This window comes from Falco punctatus, assembly GCF_963210335.1.
Source record: "Falco punctatus genome assembly, chromosome: 3".
NCBI lineage: Eukaryota > Metazoa > Chordata > Aves > Falconiformes > Falconidae > Falco > Falco punctatus.
In genome coordinates, this window is record NC_137582.1 from 40,924,617 (window position 1) to 40,947,384 (window position 22,768).

Sequence of the window (22,768 nt, forward strand, 5' to 3'; positions counted from 1 at the left end):
TTTGTCCAAGTGCAATGAGAATGTTTTCTTCATATGCAGCATTTGGATAGAATTTTAGAATTTGTAAAGATTTTGAATTTACAAGGTGAATGCAATCTTAAAACTGTATCACTTGCTTCTCCCTTTAAAGTTGTCTTTTTTATTACTTCATCAAAAAACAAAAAAACCCAAAAGAAAACCATATTCCTCTGTTCAAGACTTAAAATCCTTTAGAAATTTTCAATGATGAAATATTTCACTGTCCTCACGTCTTTTACAAAATCTGATTTTATTATGAATTAAGAACAGAAAAATCTGAAATACAATGGGGTTTTTTAAATGGCCTTTGTGTCAAGTTCTGGGTTTGAGTTATTTTACAGCTCTGCTCTTGACTAAATGCGTACTCTCATTCCCCCTCCTACCCCCCTCCCATTGTGTATTCAAGCTAATTCTCCTTTTGGTTTCTATTGTCAAATTGCCTGAGAGTGATTGAAATGTGCCAGTCCCTCCAGTACAGCAAAATTCTTTGGAATTACTGAATGACAATTAAATAAATATGTAGGTAGAGGAATAAATATGGGGTGCAGTACAATCATGATCATTTCTAGATCCTTCGCTTCTCAAAAAATGCTGGAAGCAGTCATAGAGGTACTTGGTGATACTGATAGCTCAGCGTTAACTGTTAACATAGGGACTGAAGCAGGAGTTCAGGATTGGAAGGGTCCCTGTTTTAATTTTCTTGTTTCCCTTGGTATTTTATATCTGTCCAATAGGTGCCTAATCGAGCAGGATCTACAACATTGCCACTTTCCAGGGAATACAGAACATTACAAGACATTATAACAAACTTTGGTTAAAAATCCCCATCTGCACTTTGCTACAGAAAAGGTTTTTGTCCCAGTATTGGGAAAATTGTTAAATAAAACTTTCAGCTGCTGTGCAGCTATATACAGTGTTTAATCTAGTTACCCAGCTGTCTGCTGTAAAGAATTTTACTTTGCTTTTCTGTTCTTACCTGCATTTTTCCACATTCTCCCACTCCTCTGCCTGTGTGTTGCGGGCTGTTGGCACGCGAAAAGAGCAAGTTGCAAGAGTGCTATGGGTGATAAACAACAAAAGTAACGGAATAGGCCTTCATTGTTGTGTTTGGCTTATGGCTGACTGAATGTTTTCTTAACCATTTAGATTTTAGTACAGCATAGCAGTACAGATGTTAATTTGGAAGGTGAAGCAGGGAACACACCTATAATTGTTGCATGTTACAAGGATAATCCTGAAGCACTGACACTTCTGGTAGGTATAATTATCCATCAGTTTTTAATGTCATTTGTTTACCTTGATGCAGTGTTATTCTGTTCCTGTGTTCTGTTTTTGTTCAATGGAGGACGCTTAGTCATGGATCTGGTATTCAAGTTGCTTTGCATAGATTACTAAGAAACAACCTTTTGGGAGCATATATTAATATATCGGAGCGGCAAACTTACAAAAATTTTAAACTGATTTTGAAAGTCATGAGAACACAAGATGAAGCACATGTATTTATAGATGTATGGATATAACATGTAAAAGATGTTTGTGTATAAACTTCACAATGCATATACGGCATTTAAAAAAAAGGAGACTGGTACCCAGGAGACTGTGTCTGCTGCCCAGGGAGGCTGTGGAGTCTCTTTCTCTGGAGACATTCAAAACCCGCCTGGACATGATCCCGTGCAACCTGCTCTAGGTGAACATGTTTAGCAGGGGGTTGGCCTAGACCAGGGGTCCTCAAACTTTTTAACCAGGGGGCTGGCGCGCGGATGCAGTGGCAGGCAGTCATCTGCGGCTGCTTGGTTTCCACCCCCAGCCCCCGGCGGGGGGTGGGGGGTGGGGGATTCTGTAAATACCGGGGGCCAGATTGAGGACCCTGGGGGCCCATATCCAGCCCACGGGCTGTAGTTTGAGGACCCCTGGCCTATATGATCTCCAGAGGTCCCTTCCAGCCCTGACCATTCTGTGATTCTGTGTAATAGCATGTTCATTATTCAGAATTTTCTGTATGTCATTAAGCTATATCCAGATATTTTCCAGATTGAAAACGGAGGGAAAATATGTAAACCAAACAAAACAGGATGTATGCCTATCCATGCAGCTGCCTTTTCAGGTGCAAAGACGTGTATGGAAATTCTTTTAAAAAAAGGTAAATACGTTGTTCCCAAACACTCAGTAGGATTTATTGTTTATAATAACATTATCTATTTTCTGCTTTAATTCTCAAAGAACTGTGAAAACAAGGACTTATAACTGTGATTGTACTTACAAGAAGTTAATGCAATTATTCCTATGGGTAATTCATGCTCATAACTTTTGTATGATTGCAGCCTAACTGCTTTCCTAAATGCGTGTCCACCCATTGTTTAATGATAGATGTGAAAGGTTTGTATTTTGAGGAAGGAGAATATTATTCCACAGTTAATATACTTGTTTTGAAAGCCTTTGTATCTTCTGTTATCTCATTCTCACTTTAAAAAAATCCATTTATTTTCATGTCTTAGGTGAAGAATTGGGTCACTCTGCTAAAACCCACATCAATTTTACCAATAATGGAAAGTGCAGTCCACTTCATTTGGCGGTTCAAAGTGGAGACCTTGAAATGATTAAAATGTGCATCGAATTCGGAGCCCAAATTGATCTAAAACAGGTAAAACTCAGAGTGGAGCAAAATGTAATTTTGGTAAAACTGAGGTGTTTCTAAATCTCTGAACGGTATGAAAAAAAAGTTGAACAGATAATCAGTGCTCATGGTCTCTTCCAATGCAAAACCAAGGGAGCAGCAAATGAAAAAAAAAGTCTCATGTTCAAATCAGGCAAAATGCCAGGTTTCTTTACACAACTTGCATAGGATGTTGTGGATATGAAAATACATTTCCAATTTTTATTTGAATTCAAATTAATTCAAAATAAATTTCAAAGTACATTTGGGCAGATCCGTAGAAGAAAAATTGGTTCTCAACTACTACATACAATGATACCCCCTCTGGCTGAGGAAGTCCTTGAGTCATAAACAGAGCCTGGGAGAGCACTCTGCAGAATGGTGCGGCCTTCTTTAGAAACCCTTTACTATGCAACTGCTATCGTCTCTTCCGAGAAGTGGAATCTTCAGTCTGACCCTTTCTCATCATTCTTGTTTATCCCTAGCCTTGCCTTGGCCTTTATAATACCTTCTTTGTAAGCAAGCACAAATTCATGATACTACTGCTGCTACTGTGATACTGTTGGTGTAAGGGCCTGTGCCCAGCTTCATGATGAATAAACATTTCTGCAGATATCTGTCATTAATCAAATTGTTTGCAAGGCTGAAATCAACTCATGAGAGCAAAGATAAACATGGTTTAGCCGCCTTTTATTGGTTTGATTCTTTGAACATGCAGCTTTTGAATGAGATGATTTATGCTGCTGATTTTGTGATGGGTAAGACTCTACTTTTGAGAATGCTTATGGCATTGTGGAAAAGCCCATTCCAACGCATTCACTGAAATGTTCCTGTTCTAAAAAGGAGAAAGTCAAAAGCCTCAGGCATGTATCAAAGTTAGTTTGTCCCATCTAGCTAAATCATGTTCTGGCAAATATTGTTCTAATACTTTATTGCTTAGTAATTTTATGACTGTCTAGCGTATAATAGTTTAATAACATATTAAAACAAGTTATTTTTAACCTGCAGAAAATTTTATTGAAGAATTACTTCTAAGGAAGATCCCTTTCAAGGAAGTCAAAAACATTTTAGAATAATACATTTTCTGTATTATAAGGGCACATTTGTTTGCTATTCGTTTGTATTGATCTATGTATGATTTTCTGTAGTTTTCCTTTGCTTCATCTCTTATATTAAAGGGTGCTCTCTGTGTCTGTTTATTAATCCAACTACAAAGATTGCTAAGAGTGTAATTATCTCATATCTTAGAGACTTGGTGTAAAACAGTAAGAAGCTTTGTAGTAATCCTTTAAAACTATCTCTGTAGTCTTTTCTGGTTTTTAAGATCTCTTTAGAGTTCCACTATAGTTAAAGACTAAAGTTTCATTACTTACATAGAAATGTAGGCATTTAAGAATGATGAATCCCGGCTAGTTCACTAGTATGTTTATGAGGTTGGAGGTTAGGTTGTTGGGGTTTAAATATTTAAATGTTGTTTCATTTTCCCATTTACAGAATGAAAAGTGCACAGCACTTCATTTTGCTGCCACTCAAGGAGCAACTGAGATTGTGAAATTAATGATGTCATCCTATGCTGGTGAGGAATCCATTATTGATGCTGTAGATGGGAATAAGGAAACATTGCTTCACAGGTAGGAGGCTGCTCTGCCAGATTTCACTGTAAATTATGAGCTATGATATTCTCAGTTATTGTCAGCACCAAATTATACTTTATATAGTATACTTTGGAACACCCATATGGGTTGAAACAACTTCATGGGATGGGGGATGGTTTTAGTGATAAAGTCAGTAATTTGGTCAGAATGCTAAACGTTTTTGTGCTGCTCCCAAAATCAAGAGTTCCAGTTATCTTGGAACCATGCCAAGGGATGCTCACTAACAGTATTGAAAATTCCCTCCAGCATAGTAGGTGAACAAGTTTATGGATTGTTAACAGACTCTGAGGTTGTGGAACAAATGCCCTCATCTAATAGGATTATGTTCTCCAGAAATGAGTGAAAAATATACATTCTTTAAAAATATTTTCTTTTTTCCTCAAAAAATTACCTTATACTTACCAACAAATAGATGTTGGTACGCTTCCTTATGACTACAAAATTGTAGATGGTGTTTGTGTATGTAATAATCCTCTAGGCTTCTAGTCTTTCACACTCCATTTGAAACCAGAGTACTAGACTGTGGAGAAGTTTCCTCAGTCTTCTGTGGCAGAAAGACACTTAGATGGGCTGGCTACCAGCTCCATGGAAGATAGTGGATTTCCCCATCTATACATTTTTACAAGAAAGATGTGTCTCACTGCATTTAAGTGTATTACAATATAAAATAATTAGTAGAAAGTCAGAGGCAGGGGAGATGATTCAAAGATAATTTAAGAAATTACAAGGGGACTGTATTGTAAACTTAAGATAAGGTTTGGGTATACATGGAAATGCTACCATGATAGAACACGATTGAAGACAAAGCGATGACAGAATGCCAAAGAAAATTGTGCAGACACAACATACTACTTAATAGATGACTGGCTGTCATATCCATGAAAAAGATTGCCCTTGGAAAAAGCTTGGTAAGAGAATGACACTTTTAATCCCTGTGTTTGTGAAACAGGAAAGAAATATTATCAAGAACCATCAGAGAGGTAGAAAATGACCCAGATCTCTCAGAACATAAATAAACTGAATAGTGACATCAACTTGTTGAGAAGTGAAGGAGCAGTGAAGCATAGGCAGGACTTGATCCTTTCACGTTCCTACTGCCATGTTTCCATCTAAATGTTTTATAAAATGACTTCACTTTCTCCTCAGCCACCTTGGAATTTATTTTGAGCGTGTGTGAAGCATTCAATATTTGTGCCTGGCTGGAGGGGTCTACTGTAGATAATGGAGGTATCTTTAATTATTTGGAACCATGACATGATTTTTAAAACATGTCTTTTGAGTAATCAGTTCTAATTATAGTACACCCAGTGTTATTACCTCTTATAATGCTAAGGGAACTGTTATCTTTGAGATACAGTGCAACCTTGGAACTGTCCTTCTGTGTTGCTCATTGAGTCAAAATATTTAACAGAGGTCTGACTTCTGAAAACATTTAGACTGCATGTATTAGCTATATATGTTATATAGTTTTGCTGTGCTTGCTGCTTTCACAATTTTTTCCTGTATTTCAGTGTCTTAATGTAGAATAAACCTTGATAATTTTTCATGTGTATAGACAGATGTAAAATATTTTTAGTAAATTAATAAATGTCACCACAGTTTTGATCAGTGTATTATATTTTTTCAAGTAGAATTGCCTGCCACAGTCAGGATACATGTTTAGACATTGTCATTTAAACCCCACTTTAGCATTATTACACAAAATATATAGCAAGTTATTTTTTTAATATCAAATTAGTGAAATGTTTTTGAGACATTAGGTTTACCTGGAACAAACAGAGTCTGAAGTTTATGGAATTCTATATTGACCTTGTGTGATACAGCAAAAGATCTGAAATATGAAATGACTGATTCTGTTAAAAATCAGTGGTAAAATGCCTGTTGACCTACCAGTAAGGTCTTTGCTTCCTGCAGTGAATTTTCAATGTATTAATTGAACTGAACTTAGTTTAAAAAGAAAATTCCATGACAAAAATCAAAACCATTTATTAAAATCAATTATGTAATAAAGGTATCTTTCTGTCTTTTTATATTAAGTATTTATTGGAAAATATTAGAAAATGCAGCTAATGGAGGAGAATGCTACCCTTTGGCTTGAAACTTCATTGTCCTTTCTAACGTTACTGTATTTTTTGCATTTTTCCCCACAGGACAGCATTGTTTGATCATTATGAACTGGCAGAGTATTTGATTTCAATGGTAAATATTTAATCAAGCAACATGTTTATAAAGAATATTGCTATCTATTATTACAGGTCTGCATAGAGTTATTAATAAAGGAGAATGTGTTCTCAGGTATAGATTATTTAGATAGATTTATATACATTTCATAATGCATTATTGACAGTTACAGTGCAACAGTAGTTATGGCTCCATGATAGTGTTCCACAGTTACAGAGGATGAAAACTTGCAATTTATTTCCATTTTGCTTACTCAGAAAAGTTTCATAAACATCTTTTACCAAATATAGTGAACTGGTTTAGTCATCCTCACTTTTAGGATATGAAATAAGAAATAAATGCTAAACATGCATTGAATTTGATCTGATTTTTCGAAAAAAAAATTCCTTTCTTTAAAGTATGTATGCATGATTGTTCTGGGGTCACATAGACATATATTGAAGTTTGTGCATGATCTAGAAGTATTTTTTACTGTATGTAGTTTGGTTATATTTCTTCACTGAATAATTAAGAGGGAGAAAGAGAAGAAATGTAACCAGGAATGCTACTGGCTATGATCCAAGTGTCCATTTATACCAATTAAACAAGGCTCAAATACTCATTATATGCTGCATTTGGTTGAGGAAATTTTCAGAAGTCATCAGACTTCTTTTTCATTTTATATATGTTTAGGTTTGTTACTTTATTTCATGATAATTATATCAAGAAAAATTCTCTTTTACATACAGTTTTGCTTCTCTCAGAAACTCTGTTATGGGGACTGAATTTAGTCAAAACTAGATGTTGTCCTTATTTTTAATTCATATGTGCAACAGTGAGGTTTGACTGCTTAAACTTGTCTAACAAAACAACTTGTTTTGTTAGAAATAACAGGCACAAGTTTTTGCATGTGGAGGCTTGTGTGCACAAAATATTAGAAGAAATGTCTTTTAACACTGCATTTTCTAAGTACGAACTTGTATTCCTTGAGTGCCATTTAGACTATTTTGGCCTCTTCCACAGAACCTATGCTGAGGGTTTGTTTAGCTTTCCATATAGAGTATGTCAGTTTTTAAGCTTTAGGACTTTTTCATTTGCCCTGTCTGGGAATGGACCAAAATATGCCAGCTGGGGTTAATGAGATGTGGCACATACAACCTGCACTGCGTGCTCTCTTGGACTCACTAGGTATCGCCTATGCTGTGGTGTACACAAGAGTGAAAAAGAAAAGGTGGAGCAATGCTACTGCTCAAAAGGAACAGCAAATTCCAGTTCGGAATGGGTTTCTGCTTTTAACAAAGAACATTTATTTATTTTATACATTAAATATCCACATTTCATGCACATTAACTTACAATGATTACTTCTGTTATCTTATTTTTGGTACTTTTTGTGTCTGCAAATGAAAGCCATTGTAAATAGATCTAGTGTTGCATCTAGCTCTTCTAGACAGAAAAAGTAAGATGATCTGTGCTAAGCAGAATTCTCCAGGAACACTATGTATGCTATTTAAATTTAAATTACACCAATTTTTTGTGAATTGTAGGTCAATGTGCTGCACAAAAAACAGAAGCAAAATCTACGTATGTTTCTTGCAGAGGTTTTCATAATTTTGCATTTGGTCTCAACATAACATGGCAATGAGTACATGTTCTTTTTTTGGTGAGATGTACAGCTATGGCTTGCCATAACTGAAGACTGAAGTCTTAAGAAAAGGGAGAAGACAGAAACCTAGATCAATATACGTAAATTCTAAACATTACAAAATTTTCTAGCTTCGAAGAAATGCTACTTACAAACTGGTTTGCAAAGTAAGCATTTTAAGCACAACGACTTTAAGAATAATATTAAAGTGGCTATTTATAATTAGGTGCACAGTATTTGGTTTGTGCATGCAAATGGTGTAATTGTATTTACAAGTTATGTAGACAACTATAAAGGAAAATAAAGACATGAAAATCAGGAGGTTCTCATAGTTTAGCTCGTGTGTTAGCATTTTCCCTGCATATCTTAGTGTTTGGGGTTTTTTTCTTGTGTACTGGACAATTTAGCATTGAAGCATCTGATGCTTCCGGAGTTTACTTCATTAATTTTATTGAAATGTGTATATCAAAAGTAAATAAGCAGTTATTTTACACATTTTCTTGCTTCCTTTTTTTGGACTTTGTGTTTCCTCTTTTTCTTCTTTTGTCTTCACTAAAAAGAAAATTGAAGGACTAAACTGGTATAAATTCTAATTGATATTTATTAAAATTGCATATTTATTTTTATATTTTTCCTACATAACAGCATTGGGTTTATATTAATATATGTTTTATTCATATATATTAATGTACTAATGTATAAATTGAAAAGTAAACACAGGTCAGAAACTAGATTTACAAACTCTTAATTCAGCTGGATTGTGAATGTGGTAAATATATGTGACAATATATAAGTTACTCCTGGTTGTGATAACTAATGGTGAATGCAGCTGAATTAATTTTGCTGAAGGCTGAACAATGATGTTAACTGGAGGAAAGGCAATTAAAGATTGTGTTATTAACTGGAAATTGCTGCCCTGCACTCACTGAAATGAATGAGCCACTTGGATGAAAAAGGTCTCTGTTTCTTTGGTGAATAAGAGCATTTTTAAGAGGTTGTCTTACCTCGTAGAAAGGTAATTGGGGAAAAGGTCCTGCATGTGTTACATTTCATCAGCACACATTGGAAGCTTCCTGTTCTCTGTGGTAAAGTAATCATCGTACATTTATTAAATGTTTCTTATTACTACATTACAGGTTTTACCATCCTAGAAAGTAAACATTGCTCATGATGGTGATTAATTCTCTCTTGAATTAGGACTGGACCCAAAGACAATTCAAGTTAATGGAAAAACTCCTATTGATTTTATTATTTTTTTTCAATGATCTTTGGATATTACCTGAAATAAAATAGATTTTTGTGTGTACTGTGTTCTTTGCAACTAAATATCTAGAAAAATTATACCTAAACCATCATAAAAATACATACACCTCATTGGTTCATTTATTTGTATTTTCATACTGCCTTGTTGGCAGGATTTTTTAGATAAATGTGTTTATGCTCATAGTATTTTGCTGATATTATCATAGTGATACTGTGACCATAGTGACCATACTGTCCTGGCAATATGCATCTCGTGCAAAAACAGACAAAACAGCAAAACTGGGCTTTTGCCAGAATAACTTATTCCAGTCCTTGTGCTTCCCCTAAGGAGAAAGGTCATACCAAAAACCTTGAGTTTGAAGAATAAAAATGTGTCCACTGTTGACAGACTTACTTTGGAGTCAAAATTAACTTGGCTTATATAGCTTATGGTGAAGAATAGAAAATGTAAATAAATCAAGCTATACAGATCAAACTATACTAATCTTTGGATGCCTTCTTGAACAGTGTTCATATACCACAGAGATTCAGAAGGGTCTTGTTTTAGTTATTTTTGATAGATAAGACCCCATCATTCCGAAGGGCTTCAATTTTTGTATTTGTTCAGAACTTCAATCCCAGTATTTTTAAGTTAGAATTCTATATTTCAGTATTTAAATGCATGGAAAGGTACCCTAACAAAGATCATGAGTCGTGAGTTCAGTATACTTAGAACTAGGCCACTAATTTGTAATCTAAATTTATATATATAGATGACTGAGCTGTGGCTGATGGTTTTAAAACATAGTATTTTTATATAGAGATTTAATGTGTTTATTGGATTTACTTATCTGGAGCATCTGTAGTTACTAAGAATGCCTGTAATTCTGCTATGCCTATAAAGGGCAGCATTATTTTTAAATTTCATTTATTCATTATTTATGATAAACTTGAAATTCTTTATTTCAGGGTGCTAATATTGATAGTGTTGACATAGAAGGTCGATCCCCGCTTCTGTTGGCCACTTCCTGTGCATCGTGGAAAATTGTGAATTTACTGCTTTCAAAAGGTAAAAAGGAATTACACATATGATATACTTCCTTTAGGCAAGGTTCATACATGTTAAAACTCTGTGTCTCACTTTCCTCTCATTTTCAATTCATTACTTCAGCATGCAGTCCAGGAGCAGCTGAACTAAACAGCTGCACAGTGCTGGTATCCCCTGAGATAAAGAAGGAATTAGTGTGATGATTTCACCCTTTTTAATACAGAATGAGCAGGCTGTAGAAAAATGTGTATGCCATCTTGTCATGCTTGTCAAGGTAGAGGTGGCCCTGGCACACCATCCCTGCATTCCTTGGCAGTTCACAAAGTAGCAGAACTGTGGAATAAATATACCACTTATACAGAGTCATGTTTTGTACCAGCAGTCAAATTTTAACTGTTAAAGCCCATATTTCAAACATTACCTGTGGTTTTGTATAATCACACTCCCCTTGAAAATGTTTCGAGCTGTATTTTTCAATCGCTACGCTTTTGATGCAAGCTAGTTATTGTTATGATATTACCTCTTGTTGGTAGTAATATAACTGATTGTGTTAATAAGACCTTTAATAAGTTTCAAAGCTGTAAAAAGATTACAACTTTTAAACAGTGGAAGAAGTAATCATCTGCATATATATAAATTACCTCTTGATTTGTGGGTGCTCAGTATGTCTGAATATAAGGGCCACCCATAAATCTTAGTGCTGCATTGAAATACAATATGCATACACACATGAGATAACGATGAAATCTGAGTGTCAGTAGAGGACTTTTTGTAAGTAAAATTGTATATTATAATGTTGACTTGAAATAATATTTGTTATTTTATAGATTTATAAACACATTTGTTCCTTTGTCTTGAACATCATCAGTTAGTGTCAGGGGCCAGCAGTTTTGAAGTTGCTGGTGTTTATTTCCATATTTATCTAGGAGCAAATGTGTCATTAAAAGATCATCTTGGTCGGAATTTCTTGCATTTGACGGTATTGCAACCTGGAGGATTACAGCATCTGAATGAGAAATTTCTGCAGGTACAGTAAGCATTGATTTATGTCTTTCTGTTATCCTTACTAGAAAATGTGAAGAAAAAAACAGCTACCATTTTACTTTGGAGCGTTTGTAAAGTTTGTGGTACTTGTTAAGGTGCCCCATGTCACAGATAATAGTTTGAAGAGGTACATATCTCTCATTAAAACATTTCAAAGCCAATAATACAGTTTTCTTATTGCCAGGCAAAGGAATAACATAATCCCATAAATTATTTTGCTGTTGGGGGATTGAATAGCTCAAGAGGTAGGCAATAAAATATAGAACTTTTCACTTCTATTTTCCTAGCTTGCATGCAGTAAAGCTGGGGAATGTGCTCATACACAGTCAAGCTCTAGGACTTAAAGAGCTTACAGCATATTCTGCAGGAGTTTCTTGTGGACAGTAGTGAAGTCTTGGATTTAGTTTTAAAAAGGATTTCAAACATGGATTTGTATTTGGCTATGCTAAGGTGAAGCACTCATACTGCTAGAGCCCAAGCTCGCTTGAAAGCATTAAATTTGCTAGCCTCCAGAAACAACCTTTTAAATGTGAATCAAGTATAACTTATCTTACATCTGCTGAAATCTGTAAACAACTTTGATTAGTAATGCAGAACGGGTTTAACCTCTCTTTTCAGCAGATGTAGAGAATCAGTTTTAAACCAGAGTGATAAGCCTCAGTTGTCTGCATTGACTTTCTAATTATTAATCATGCTCATAATTCAGACAAAGGAGTGGAGTAGACCGGGGAGGAGATTTTAAGTTGCTTTAAGAAGGGCTATACATAGGATAGTGTTAGACAAGGTGCAGATGAAAAACAGAGAAATGAAGATGAGAAGGAGAAATGGGGGAAATAAAATTACACTGTAAGCCAGTGAACCGATGATTTTTGACAGCCAGAAGTTTTGCTACGGAGTACAGACTATAGACGACCCTTATGTTCTGTACAAGCCTTCTGCTGACAGCAATCAGTATTACGGTTGAATGGCAGCAGAGAAGAATCTCCTGTATTATACTTTTACTGTGGTTGGATTGCAGCAAGGGTGCAGACTGGCAAACTGCTGTGTTTTTCAAAGAGTAGTTATTTTCAAAATTGGTCACCCACAAATCAGCAGACGTTAAATTTTCATTGTTGCTAAATTTACTTTTCCTAAAGTTTATTTCTTATTATTAGATACCACTTTAAAGTATTAATGCTATTGTTACAACCTATTAGAAGCTGTGGATCATTAGTGATACAAATGTAATTCTGTGCTTTTGGGGTTTTTTGGGGGGTAACAGATGGAACATATTAAAAATCTTGTTGTGGATGAAGATAATGAAGGATGCACTCCACTGCATTATGCATGCAGACAAGGTGTGGCTCTGTCTGTAAATAATTTACTCAGCCTCAACGTTTCCATCTATTCTAAGAGCAGGGACAAGAAGTCACCATTACACTTTGCTGCCAGGTTAGTAGTGTAGTTGAGACAATGGAATCAATGCCATTTTTTCCATCTGTTTTGTTTTGGGTTTTTTTACATTAATTTCTATGTTTATCTTTCACAGCTATGGGCGTATCAATACCTGCCAACGGCTTATAAGAGATATGAAAGACACAAGACTTTTGAATGAAGGTGACAAGAAGGGAATGACTCCCCTTCATTTGGCAGCCCAAAATGGTCATGAGAAGGTAGTTCAGTTTCTTCTGAAAAGAGGGGCCCTTTTTCTGTGGTAAGTACACAGATTTCCATTCATTAAGGCAAAAAAGAATTACCACCCTACATTTTATGTCCATCTGATGGGAAGTTAATATGATATATGAAAATATTTAATATATTAATATATACAAATAGAAATACACAATATAAGATTGTATTGAAAAAGATTTGTAAAACTACGCTGATTGTACATTGCTTCAACCTGACAACATAGAATCATGCCTCGCTGTAAAGCAAGGCTTCTAATGCTGGGGAAACTGAGGTTTCTTTAAATTCAACTAAGAATACTGAACTTTTTGATGGAAAAGATAGTGTTTTGGAAATATTATAATCATTTCAGCTTCACTGACAGGCTCGGATAGGGGTTCTTGGGATTGGTGGTTCACAGGCAACTTGCATTGCATTCTAAGTCCTGCTTTCAGGTCAAAGATTCTCAGATCATTGGCAGCTCCGCAAAAGCTTCCAGGCTCACACTAGTAACACCAGAAGCCAAAGCTAGCAAAAGTTGACAGTCCTGTCTCCAAGGTACAGTCTGGAACTTTAACTTTCAAGTCCTGTGCTTCCAAGTCCACTGCAGCTACACCTTGGAGCTAGAGGCATAAGCATTCCAAGGAGATCCTTTAGCAAGACCTGTCATATGTTCGTTATTTGTGACTGTGGAGGACCCACTAAATGGACTGTCAAATCCTTTATTTCCAGTGTCCTTAGCTGGACTAGTACACCTAGCAAGGCTAGAGAGAATAATATACATACAGATATATATAAAAGTATATATATATGAGTACACAAGCCTATGTGCATGTATTTAGGCTTAATTTAGACTGAAAGCAGACATGTTTTAAAGAAATATCCTGGTAGGTTCTATGCAATAAAAGACTTACTGAGTTTCATTATACTAAGATGAAGTAATATTTATAGGAATAGATTTGTGTGTTAATAATATTTTGTATATTCACTGTCTTTAAATGCAATAATCTGTAATACGGCCATGATCTCTTCCACATCTGTTGCCAAGTATTTGTGACAGACTATTACAAGCAATTGTGTTATTTTCAAGGAACATATAAGAAAATGGGTTCAATCCAGATATATACAGAAATAGAGAGAAGAAAAGAGAGGGGGACCCAAATACTGTTGTTGAGTTGAACCTTTTACTTCCAAATAATGCATTGATAATCACATAAATGTTGACAGAAGGCATGGACATCTCTGCAGTAGTCATGCCCATGAAAAAGAGGTTTGAATCAAATGAGAAGGCATTTACATTTACTTTAAAATTACAAAAATGTTTCCATTTATAATTACTAATTTTATGCTGCTACATGCAAGTGATTATAAAGGCTGGACAGCCCTGCACCATGCTGCCTTCGGAGGATACACTCGCACAATGCAGATCATTCTGGATACTAATGTGAAGTGTACTGACAGAGTGGATGAAGAAGGGGTATGTATTCACATATCATTATTTGTTTCTTGCCTGTTATTACTTCTAGACCAAACGTCGATGGTATGCTATTAGTAGTTTTCCACTGTGCATTACTTATGTAATATTTCATTTCTTGTGGCAGATTTAAAGTCTTTATGTTTCACCACTGTTAAAGTTTATTGCTTAGATTAATATATGATTACTGAAATTGTTATACAATTCTTATAAGTGGGAGACCAAAAAAAAAGGCAAATAGCCTAATAGAAAACATAAAATACCGAGTATGTTAGACATGTCCCTCTTGCCTCCTTTACAATACAAGAGTATTTTAACAATGTAGTACAAACATTGTTAATTTAAATTTAAGGAGCTTATACAGATTTAAAAAAAAACAGTATCAACTATAGCTCATTAACATATTGTTTGAAATCCACCCGTTCTGCACAGTGATGTCCAACAGACAGAGCTCCTGTCTTGCTCTGAAGTTTGGACAAATGCAGTGTCTGTTGGGTCAAGACAGAATCTTGTTTCTTGGATCAGAGACCTCTTGCATGAACCTGCATAACAGTTCCACATCAGAAAACATAGAGGTGGTCATTCTGAAGAACTATTCAGTTTGCAACACAGAACATGTTGCTAAGTTCTCTGAGAACTGGTGTTGAAAAAATTTAGAATTATTAGATTAGGAACAAATCTTGCCTGGAATTAATGAGAAACCAATGCTTAGTTCTTAATTTCCCTCAGAAAAATCTAGGTGAGTTGGGAAGGCTTTCAAAAGTCAGTTTCAGTGTGACTTGATTCCTAAACGACTCATTGCCTTACCTTTATGAAATTACTGAAGAAAAAAAAATGTTCCTCTTATAGAACTGTGCCTGCAGATTTTCTTGCAGATTTGTTTGTATGAGCACATCTGGATATAATTGGATGCTTCTTTTCCTGTATATCAAACAACGCAGGTGTTCTGTATCTGTAGATACTATCATTTTTACCTATTTGTGACTTGCAGTTTGTTAGTCACAAAACTAAAATATATTAATGAATTGTCTTTTCTTGCCTGCAGCTGACTTTCCTCTTCAGAATTAGCACTACTGTAGCTGTAGGCATAGGATAAAGAACTTGTCTATAATCTCTATCAGAAACTCTGTGACAATATTCTACTTTTTAACATTGCTAGCAAAAGTATTCAGGACTTGCAACTGAGAATAACGTGACTTTTCAATGTGGGAAATATGTGTATATATATTTATTTATATATACATACACATATGCTGAAATATGTTGTACTTTTCTTTTTTTTTAATTATTTTTATGGATGCATTGTGTATTACTTTCTTTGCAGAACACAGCTTTACACCTGGCTGCAAGAGAAGGACATGCAAAAGCAGTAAGGTTACTTCTTGACTATGGTGCAAAAATTCTGTTCAACAAAGCAGTAGCTTCTTTTTTCCATGAAGCAATACACAACAGGAGAAAAGACGTAGTGTCTGCTGTCATATTGCACAAAAGGTACAGTACATAAAATATGCTTTTTGAATTTATTTTCCATTGTGTTTTGGTTTGTTTTTGACCTGAGATCAAGTTCTTAAAACTTGTAGTTTAATAAGTAAGACTGCGTGCATATTTTAAAATTCCAGAGATTTTGTTGTGTTCTAGTGAAAGCAAATAGAAAAAAATGGCATAATTGTAATGGACATATATGGCATTTTGTTTTCAATATTAGATTGAGTATTCAGATTCTGTTAAAAAAAAACATGTAGAAGCCATTAGAAATAAGTAATCCTTCTCATGTCTTCCCTCTTCTTACATACATCATTTTGGCCTTCTACATAATGCTTCAGTACCTACAGAATTTTAATCAAAATGTGAATACATCTGATACCATTCAAGAGATTTAATTTAAAGTTGTTGGTATAAATGTTGCAAATATTTAAAAATGTGGCAGTTCAACTGCAATTTGGAATATTTTTTAATAACAATATATTGAAGGCCTACTTCAGGAATAAAACTGTTGCACCATCGCCCAATGATCACATTTCTTGGTAAGAGTTGCAAGAACATTGCCAGTATTCTACTGTATTTAATTATTACTCACCTAATCTTATAACCCAAGATTCCAGATTTGGTTGAATTTCATATTTTTTTAGGTAGGTCTTAGCATAGTTGAAATATCACTGTTTAATTTATAACAGAATTAAACATGAATCGTTCTATAGAGAAGCATCCAGAATGTTACTCAATTACTCCCCAAACAGCTGATTTTCCAATTAATGTATGTAAAGTTGTTACATACTGCAATGTGCAAGGTCATATCTTTAATAAATTTCAAATAATCTAAAAGTAGTTAATTTAAAAGAGAAGCAACTAATTCATCTTCCATTATCTTAACTCATTTTTGCAGGTGGGAAGAAGCTGTTGTGACATTCTCTCACTATTCTAGTGCTAATAAGTGTCCTTTGCTGGAAATGGTTGAGTATCTTCCTGATTCATTTAAAGTAAGTTTTCTGCACGTCTGAAAGAAATGACTGCACAAAAAAACCCTTAGTTATGTTGTATCATTTGCCATTGTTTTCCCAACGTTTTCGTCACTAATATGTATTATTATAAACTAGAAACAATATAAATTCACAAATTGATTTAACTGTATTTTAGTGATAGTTTCAGTATGGGTGGTTTGATTCAGTATTATTATAAAAGTTCTTAGCTTCCCGAGGTCAATGGAACTATGAGTATAAAAAGGAGTAGAAAAGTAATGAAAGTCAGAAGACAATTGGGTTCAAAACTGTCAGATATTTTCACCTTCTGGGCTAACTGTTAAATGATGGTACAGAAATGCTTTTTATTAAACCAGCAAGTGACTTGGTATGTATATTTTCATAAGCACTTCATGTTTTGTGCTTGTGAACTAGCCTTGTAAACTACAGTTTCATTATTTACCTCCTACATGTAAACTCTAGAGTTTTATGTCTTCAAAGCATACACCATAAAATCTGACTGAATCATCACTTCTGTTAGAAGACTGCTGTATTTGAAGGTCATTTTCTTCAGGTACAAACGTATTCTTTTGATAAATGCTATGTATATCTCCTTAATTCACTTTTCTGTTCCATCTGCAAAGCTGGTTTTGGACAACTGCATAATTGAGTCTTCAGAGGAAAAGACAAGTCGAGACTTCTATGTAAGTGGATGAAAAATTTACATTTTACAGTCTTAGGATGGAATATTTCACAATATGCCTGGCTATAAGTTAGCAGTGGTACATTATTTGCATAATAATTAACTTAGAAAATCATCAGTTTGGCTTACAGGTACTAATAGTGGGCTAAATTCCAATACCTCTTAAAAACTTTCTATAGTTGCAATTATAGTTCTATAGCTGGTAAATTGAAATCAGCCAATATTTGAACTTGATTTTATTAATAATTCAGTAGTTATTCACCAATAACTGTATTTGAATCTATGCTTTTAATATATATTTGGCAAGAAACTCCTCGGTATTAAAATGACTTTTAAAAATCACTGCATCAGATAGGTACTAGCAATCTTCAATTATTAGTCTCTTTTTTTTTTTCTTCTCAGCAAAGCTACTGATTTAATTCTCTTTATTGCCTCTGTGACACTGAAGTGAACACATTTTTGACTTGAAAGTTTGGGAAGTACACAATATGTATACTTTAATGTATACATCAAGTTCATATGGATAAGATACACTTGTAGATGAATATCAGCTCTTAACAGAAAACACAGGTGACCGATCTTATTTTATCCTTTGGGCTGTAAACAGCTGTGAAGTTCAGTTTCTGTAATCTTCATGTTTATGCATTTTAAAAAGTGTAACATTAAACTTGAGCAATCTATAGATTTATCTTTGCTGTGCTAATTCCTGCATTCAAGCTGGGTATCAGATATGGATATTTTAAAATAACAGTGTTAGAAGATGTATCTATTTATGCATTAAAAAACACGTCTATCATATGTAGTACAATTGTCATCAATAATTCAGAGTCCAACACGTTTCCTTTTTGTAAATTCTTGTCCCAAATCTCAGGCAGTAGATTGCTTTCATAATGCTAAGGAGGCAGGCATGAATGTTCTACAGTTATGTTACCTTTGAAATCATACTGAAAACAACCTTATCAATTCTTACATTGGATTGTGTCTATACCATTAACAGAAAAATTGCAAATTTTCTGCTACTGTACCTTTTCTTTATATTGTGTTATCAAAGCCACATAACTTTTAAATACAAGCTTTTCTTCAGTCAACATTAAAACAAATTACAGTTACGAGAATGACCTTTTTAAACTGTACTATTTGAAGAAGAAATGTGTACTTTTTATTTTACAATTCAAAATGACTATTTATTTAATTATCTTACAGTCACAAATGTGTATCTTGATGGCATTATGTTCACTGGCAGAGTAACCAACTACCAGTATACATCAATGTTCTAATTACTTTGACACAATATGCTTTTTTGTCTCTAAAGGATAACTTTTTTAAAATTAAGAACATTATCTCAGTTTTAGATTATCTGTTTCATCACATTTAAATGCTGGTGTATGTTTATTATTCAGATTGAATATAACTTCAGGTATCTTCAGTGTCCCCTGACACTTAACAAGAAACTAAAGGAAGGTGAAGACATTTTCTATGAACCACTTACCACTTTAAATGTGAGTTCTTCATTTCACTCTGACATCATTCCATGCTGTCTTGCTTTAGATAAAATCAAAAGTTTGAATTTTTCATCATAGTATTTCTTCTCCAAATCCCATAACTCTGCGTATTTAAAGTATATTGGAATGAAATATGAACCAAAGTTCTTGTAGTGTAAGCAATAAATAACATTTCTTTTAGGTTTAGGTAAAAATTCCTAGTTTATTTAAAAAACTATGAATATTTCAAGAGAAAATGTTGTATGTGCAGGTAATACATCAAAGCAAACCATACTCCAGTCATTGTAGTGACCTTGCACTGGAATGTAAGACATTGAAAAACCTGGCAAAACAAAAAAAAAATTTGTGTGCTAGTTGCAAGATACGTTCTGGACCTAAAACAAAGTTTGCTTTCTTTCACATTGCCAGTCTGTTCCCTCAGTCTTTGTCAGAAAATGTTTACAGAAAATACTTTCTGGCTTTATTTGATTACTCTTTGGGCTTCCTGTTGTCAATTAGACATTGGTATACTGTCTAATAATTAATAAATATTTTCGTGTTAAATGTAACTAGAAAAACTCGGTCATCTTATAGATATAGTTGGAATAGTCCGTATAATTTTTTAAAGCTTAAAATAGACTAACAGAGCAGCAGGAGGGAAGCTGAATGCCTCAGCAGGCAGGGAAGTCAAGATAGTAATAGCTTTGGGCCAGAGTGCATGAACAGAACTTTTCAGTATCTTACATTTTACTTTTCATTACACTAATACTCAATTAAATAAGGTGGCCTAGCCAGTTTTGTAAGCACTTTACTTACCTACATGAGATAAGTTTTGTTGTTCTGCTTTCTTGTTTCATAGGCCATGGTACGCCACAATCGTATGGAGCTACTCAGTCATCCCGTGTGTAAAGAATATTTGCTTATGAAATGGTAGGTGTATTTTAATATACATAAAGTATAATATTGCATGTCAGAATGAAGTCTGTTGTGCCTGAGAGTTGTTCACTAAGATGTATATATGTATAGTTTTGACTGAAGCAAATGTCTTTTCCATACAACCTCTCATAAGCATGTTTAGAATATGCTGATTATCATATAAAATGTGGCTTAGCATTTAGTAAAGATTCTTTGATATTTACAGGAAAGACAACCACTATCTTTGTTTCTGCTTTATTGCAAAAATATATAATAGGATTGCCAAGTTAAAAAGAGAAGGAACAGTATTTCAGAAGGGCCGATATACTTTTGTCCACATAAAGCTCGATGAACACATTAATCACAAAAGGACATTTTAAGAAATGTTTATCTCCTCATCTTGAAAACATTGTTGGCTGTTACATTTGAATGCATGCTTTCTGCATTTGTACAGTGTTGTAACTTTAACGTTCTCGCTTTCAAGGATGGCCTATGGATTTCGAGCACATCTAATGAATTTAGGCATATATTCTCTCGGTCTCATCCCACTGACTCTTCTGGTCACTCACATACAGCCAGGAAGACCTTTGAATGGAACAGAGATCTATGAAGCAAGACCACTAGAATATGAGGTACTGAGTTTTCTTACTACTTACAATACATACAGATTTTTTATAGCAAAGATGTATGGTTATTTGAATAATTTATAGAATTATTTATGATTTAGCAACTCTAAGGAATAGAATTACATGCTTTTAAACATTCAGCAGCAACTTCTGTAGATAATTTTCAGTTCTTATTTCTTATTTTTAGTCTTTTCTGAAACTTTTACATCTGGGACATGGTTACTTCAATTTCTCCTCTGAAGTGGATATTTCTTTAATGTTGAAGAAAAAAGGATTAACATGTATTTAATTACGAGAAGACAGAAAACAGTAGATTCTTTAGCTTTTTGTGTCCTTTTACTTTGCAACCAAAATAAATGATCTTGCACATACAAAATTTGGCATAGAAAGAGTAGTCAATAAAGTGATTTCGGGTATTCAAATATATCTTTCTTTGCCCATATTAGGTATTACTTTCCCTTGCAGGGCCAGTATTTCTTTACTAAGCTCATGGACTATGATGCTAAGACAGAACAATTTTTGTCAGTCTGTATATAGGTACCTCATGTACAACAGTAGTGAAAAATGTAGCAGCATAATTCACTCATATATAGATGGAAAACTCTGTGGAAAGGTTTTAAGCATATTTGGTGTTTCCTATAATACCTGTTTATAAACTTAAAAGAAAAATAATAGATAAAATTGTGTTGTGCTAAGATGTGAATGATACATCCCCATTTTGGAATTACATCTTCAAATGGAAATCTTGATTAGGTAGCAAAGTATATATGCATCATAGTGACTTGAATATTTGTCTCTTAGATACAGCTGTGATAAGTGTGGGGCTACTCTAGTAATTTATGAGTAATGATCTCTCATGATATGCGTTGAATGGAAATAATGCTTTAGTTGGGGCCGTAAGGAAAGCAAGCAGGGATGAACCCTGTCTCAAGGTAAAGCTGTCCTCCATAGATACTTTGGGGCTGTTAAGAGACAAAGCTCAAACTTTTTTTCAAAGGCTGAAACTGGAATAATTAGGATACCATAGTGAACCAAAGAAATTAGACTTGCCAGGTCCACTGCTACAGGACAATGAGGCTTTAGAAAAGAAACACTGGTGTGACTGATGGACGTCCTTTTTGTAAGTGTTTCCTTCCCATAGTTAACACTGAGCAGTATTCTGTCTTTGAAGAAGGCTGTGTTGTCCCTAAGTTGAACATTGTACTAGGCTTCCAGAGAGGGAACTGCAAGTTCTGCTGTGTATTGAACCTGTGAGTACAGCTCATGCATAGTGTTACACTCCTGTGCCTGTGTGAAGGGCAGGAGAGTCACAGAGCTCTGTCTCCATGACATGAAGTCATATATTCTGAGAAGATACACCTGTGTCATTAGCCCTGAAACGGTAACATAATGGAGACAAGATTCTGTTGTGTGGCGAATTTTTCAAATGATCCATTTCTAATAAGTGATTTTATTACTAAAACCAAAGATTTTCACAATAAAAAAAAAAAAAGAGGCAAAAAAAATTTTTACAGTTCTTTTGGGAGAGAAAAAACATGAAATTGAAATAGGAACTCAAAAAGGATATGCTAGTAGAACTATGAAATAAAATAAACTCAAGGGATATAAAAGGTGTGTGAGGATATCTGGACATCTGAAAAGATCTGGAGAATGGCATACCCGGCCCAGCCCGGTACATGTGGGATCCTCAAAACATGCAGAAGCCAGAACAGCTAGCAGAACTGGAAGAATTTATGCTCCACTAACTCACATATCTTCTTGGTGGAAGACAGGAGAATGACAGGAGCTGCATGTAGCAGACAGGGGAATAACTCAGACTGACCCAGGTCCTTGAATCATCAGAAACTGGCTGGAAGAAGCATAGCTGGAAGAGGGAGTCCTGTCTTCCAGTGAGGAATGATGCCAGCTGGTAGAGCAGCAGTGCACCAAACAGGAGCTGTGAAGGTGCTGCCTGAGAGACTAGAGCAACAGCAGTGCCTGTGATGACATGCACTGGAGGAAA

General features: G+C 34.7%; 1 protein-coding gene across 1 annotated transcript in view; it reads left to right on the top strand.

The window, feature by feature from the left end:
* Positions 1-22,768, top strand: part of TRPA1 (transient receptor potential cation channel subfamily A member 1) — a 72,639-nt gene that overhangs the window by 40,583 nt on the left and 9,288 nt on the right. The window contains exons 4-19 of the mRNA XM_080378503.1: positions 1,165-1,272; positions 2,050-2,158; positions 2,514-2,659; positions 4,166-4,302; positions 6,477-6,525; positions 10,342-10,441; positions 11,347-11,447; positions 12,726-12,895; positions 12,993-13,157; positions 14,474-14,588; positions 15,910-16,076; positions 16,969-17,062; positions 17,686-17,745; positions 19,145-19,243; positions 20,085-20,155; positions 20,625-20,772. Of these exons, the coding sequence (XP_080234629.1) occupies positions 1,165-1,272; positions 2,050-2,158; positions 2,514-2,659; positions 4,166-4,302; positions 6,477-6,525; positions 10,342-10,441; positions 11,347-11,447; positions 12,726-12,895; positions 12,993-13,157; positions 14,474-14,588; positions 15,910-16,076; positions 16,969-17,062; positions 17,686-17,745; positions 19,145-19,243; positions 20,085-20,155; positions 20,625-20,772 (1,839 nt within the window). The remainder of the gene's footprint in view (positions 1-1,164; positions 1,273-2,049; positions 2,159-2,513; positions 2,660-4,165; positions 4,303-6,476; positions 6,526-10,341; positions 10,442-11,346; positions 11,448-12,725; positions 12,896-12,992; positions 13,158-14,473; positions 14,589-15,909; positions 16,077-16,968; positions 17,063-17,685; positions 17,746-19,144; positions 19,244-20,084; positions 20,156-20,624; positions 20,773-22,768) is intronic.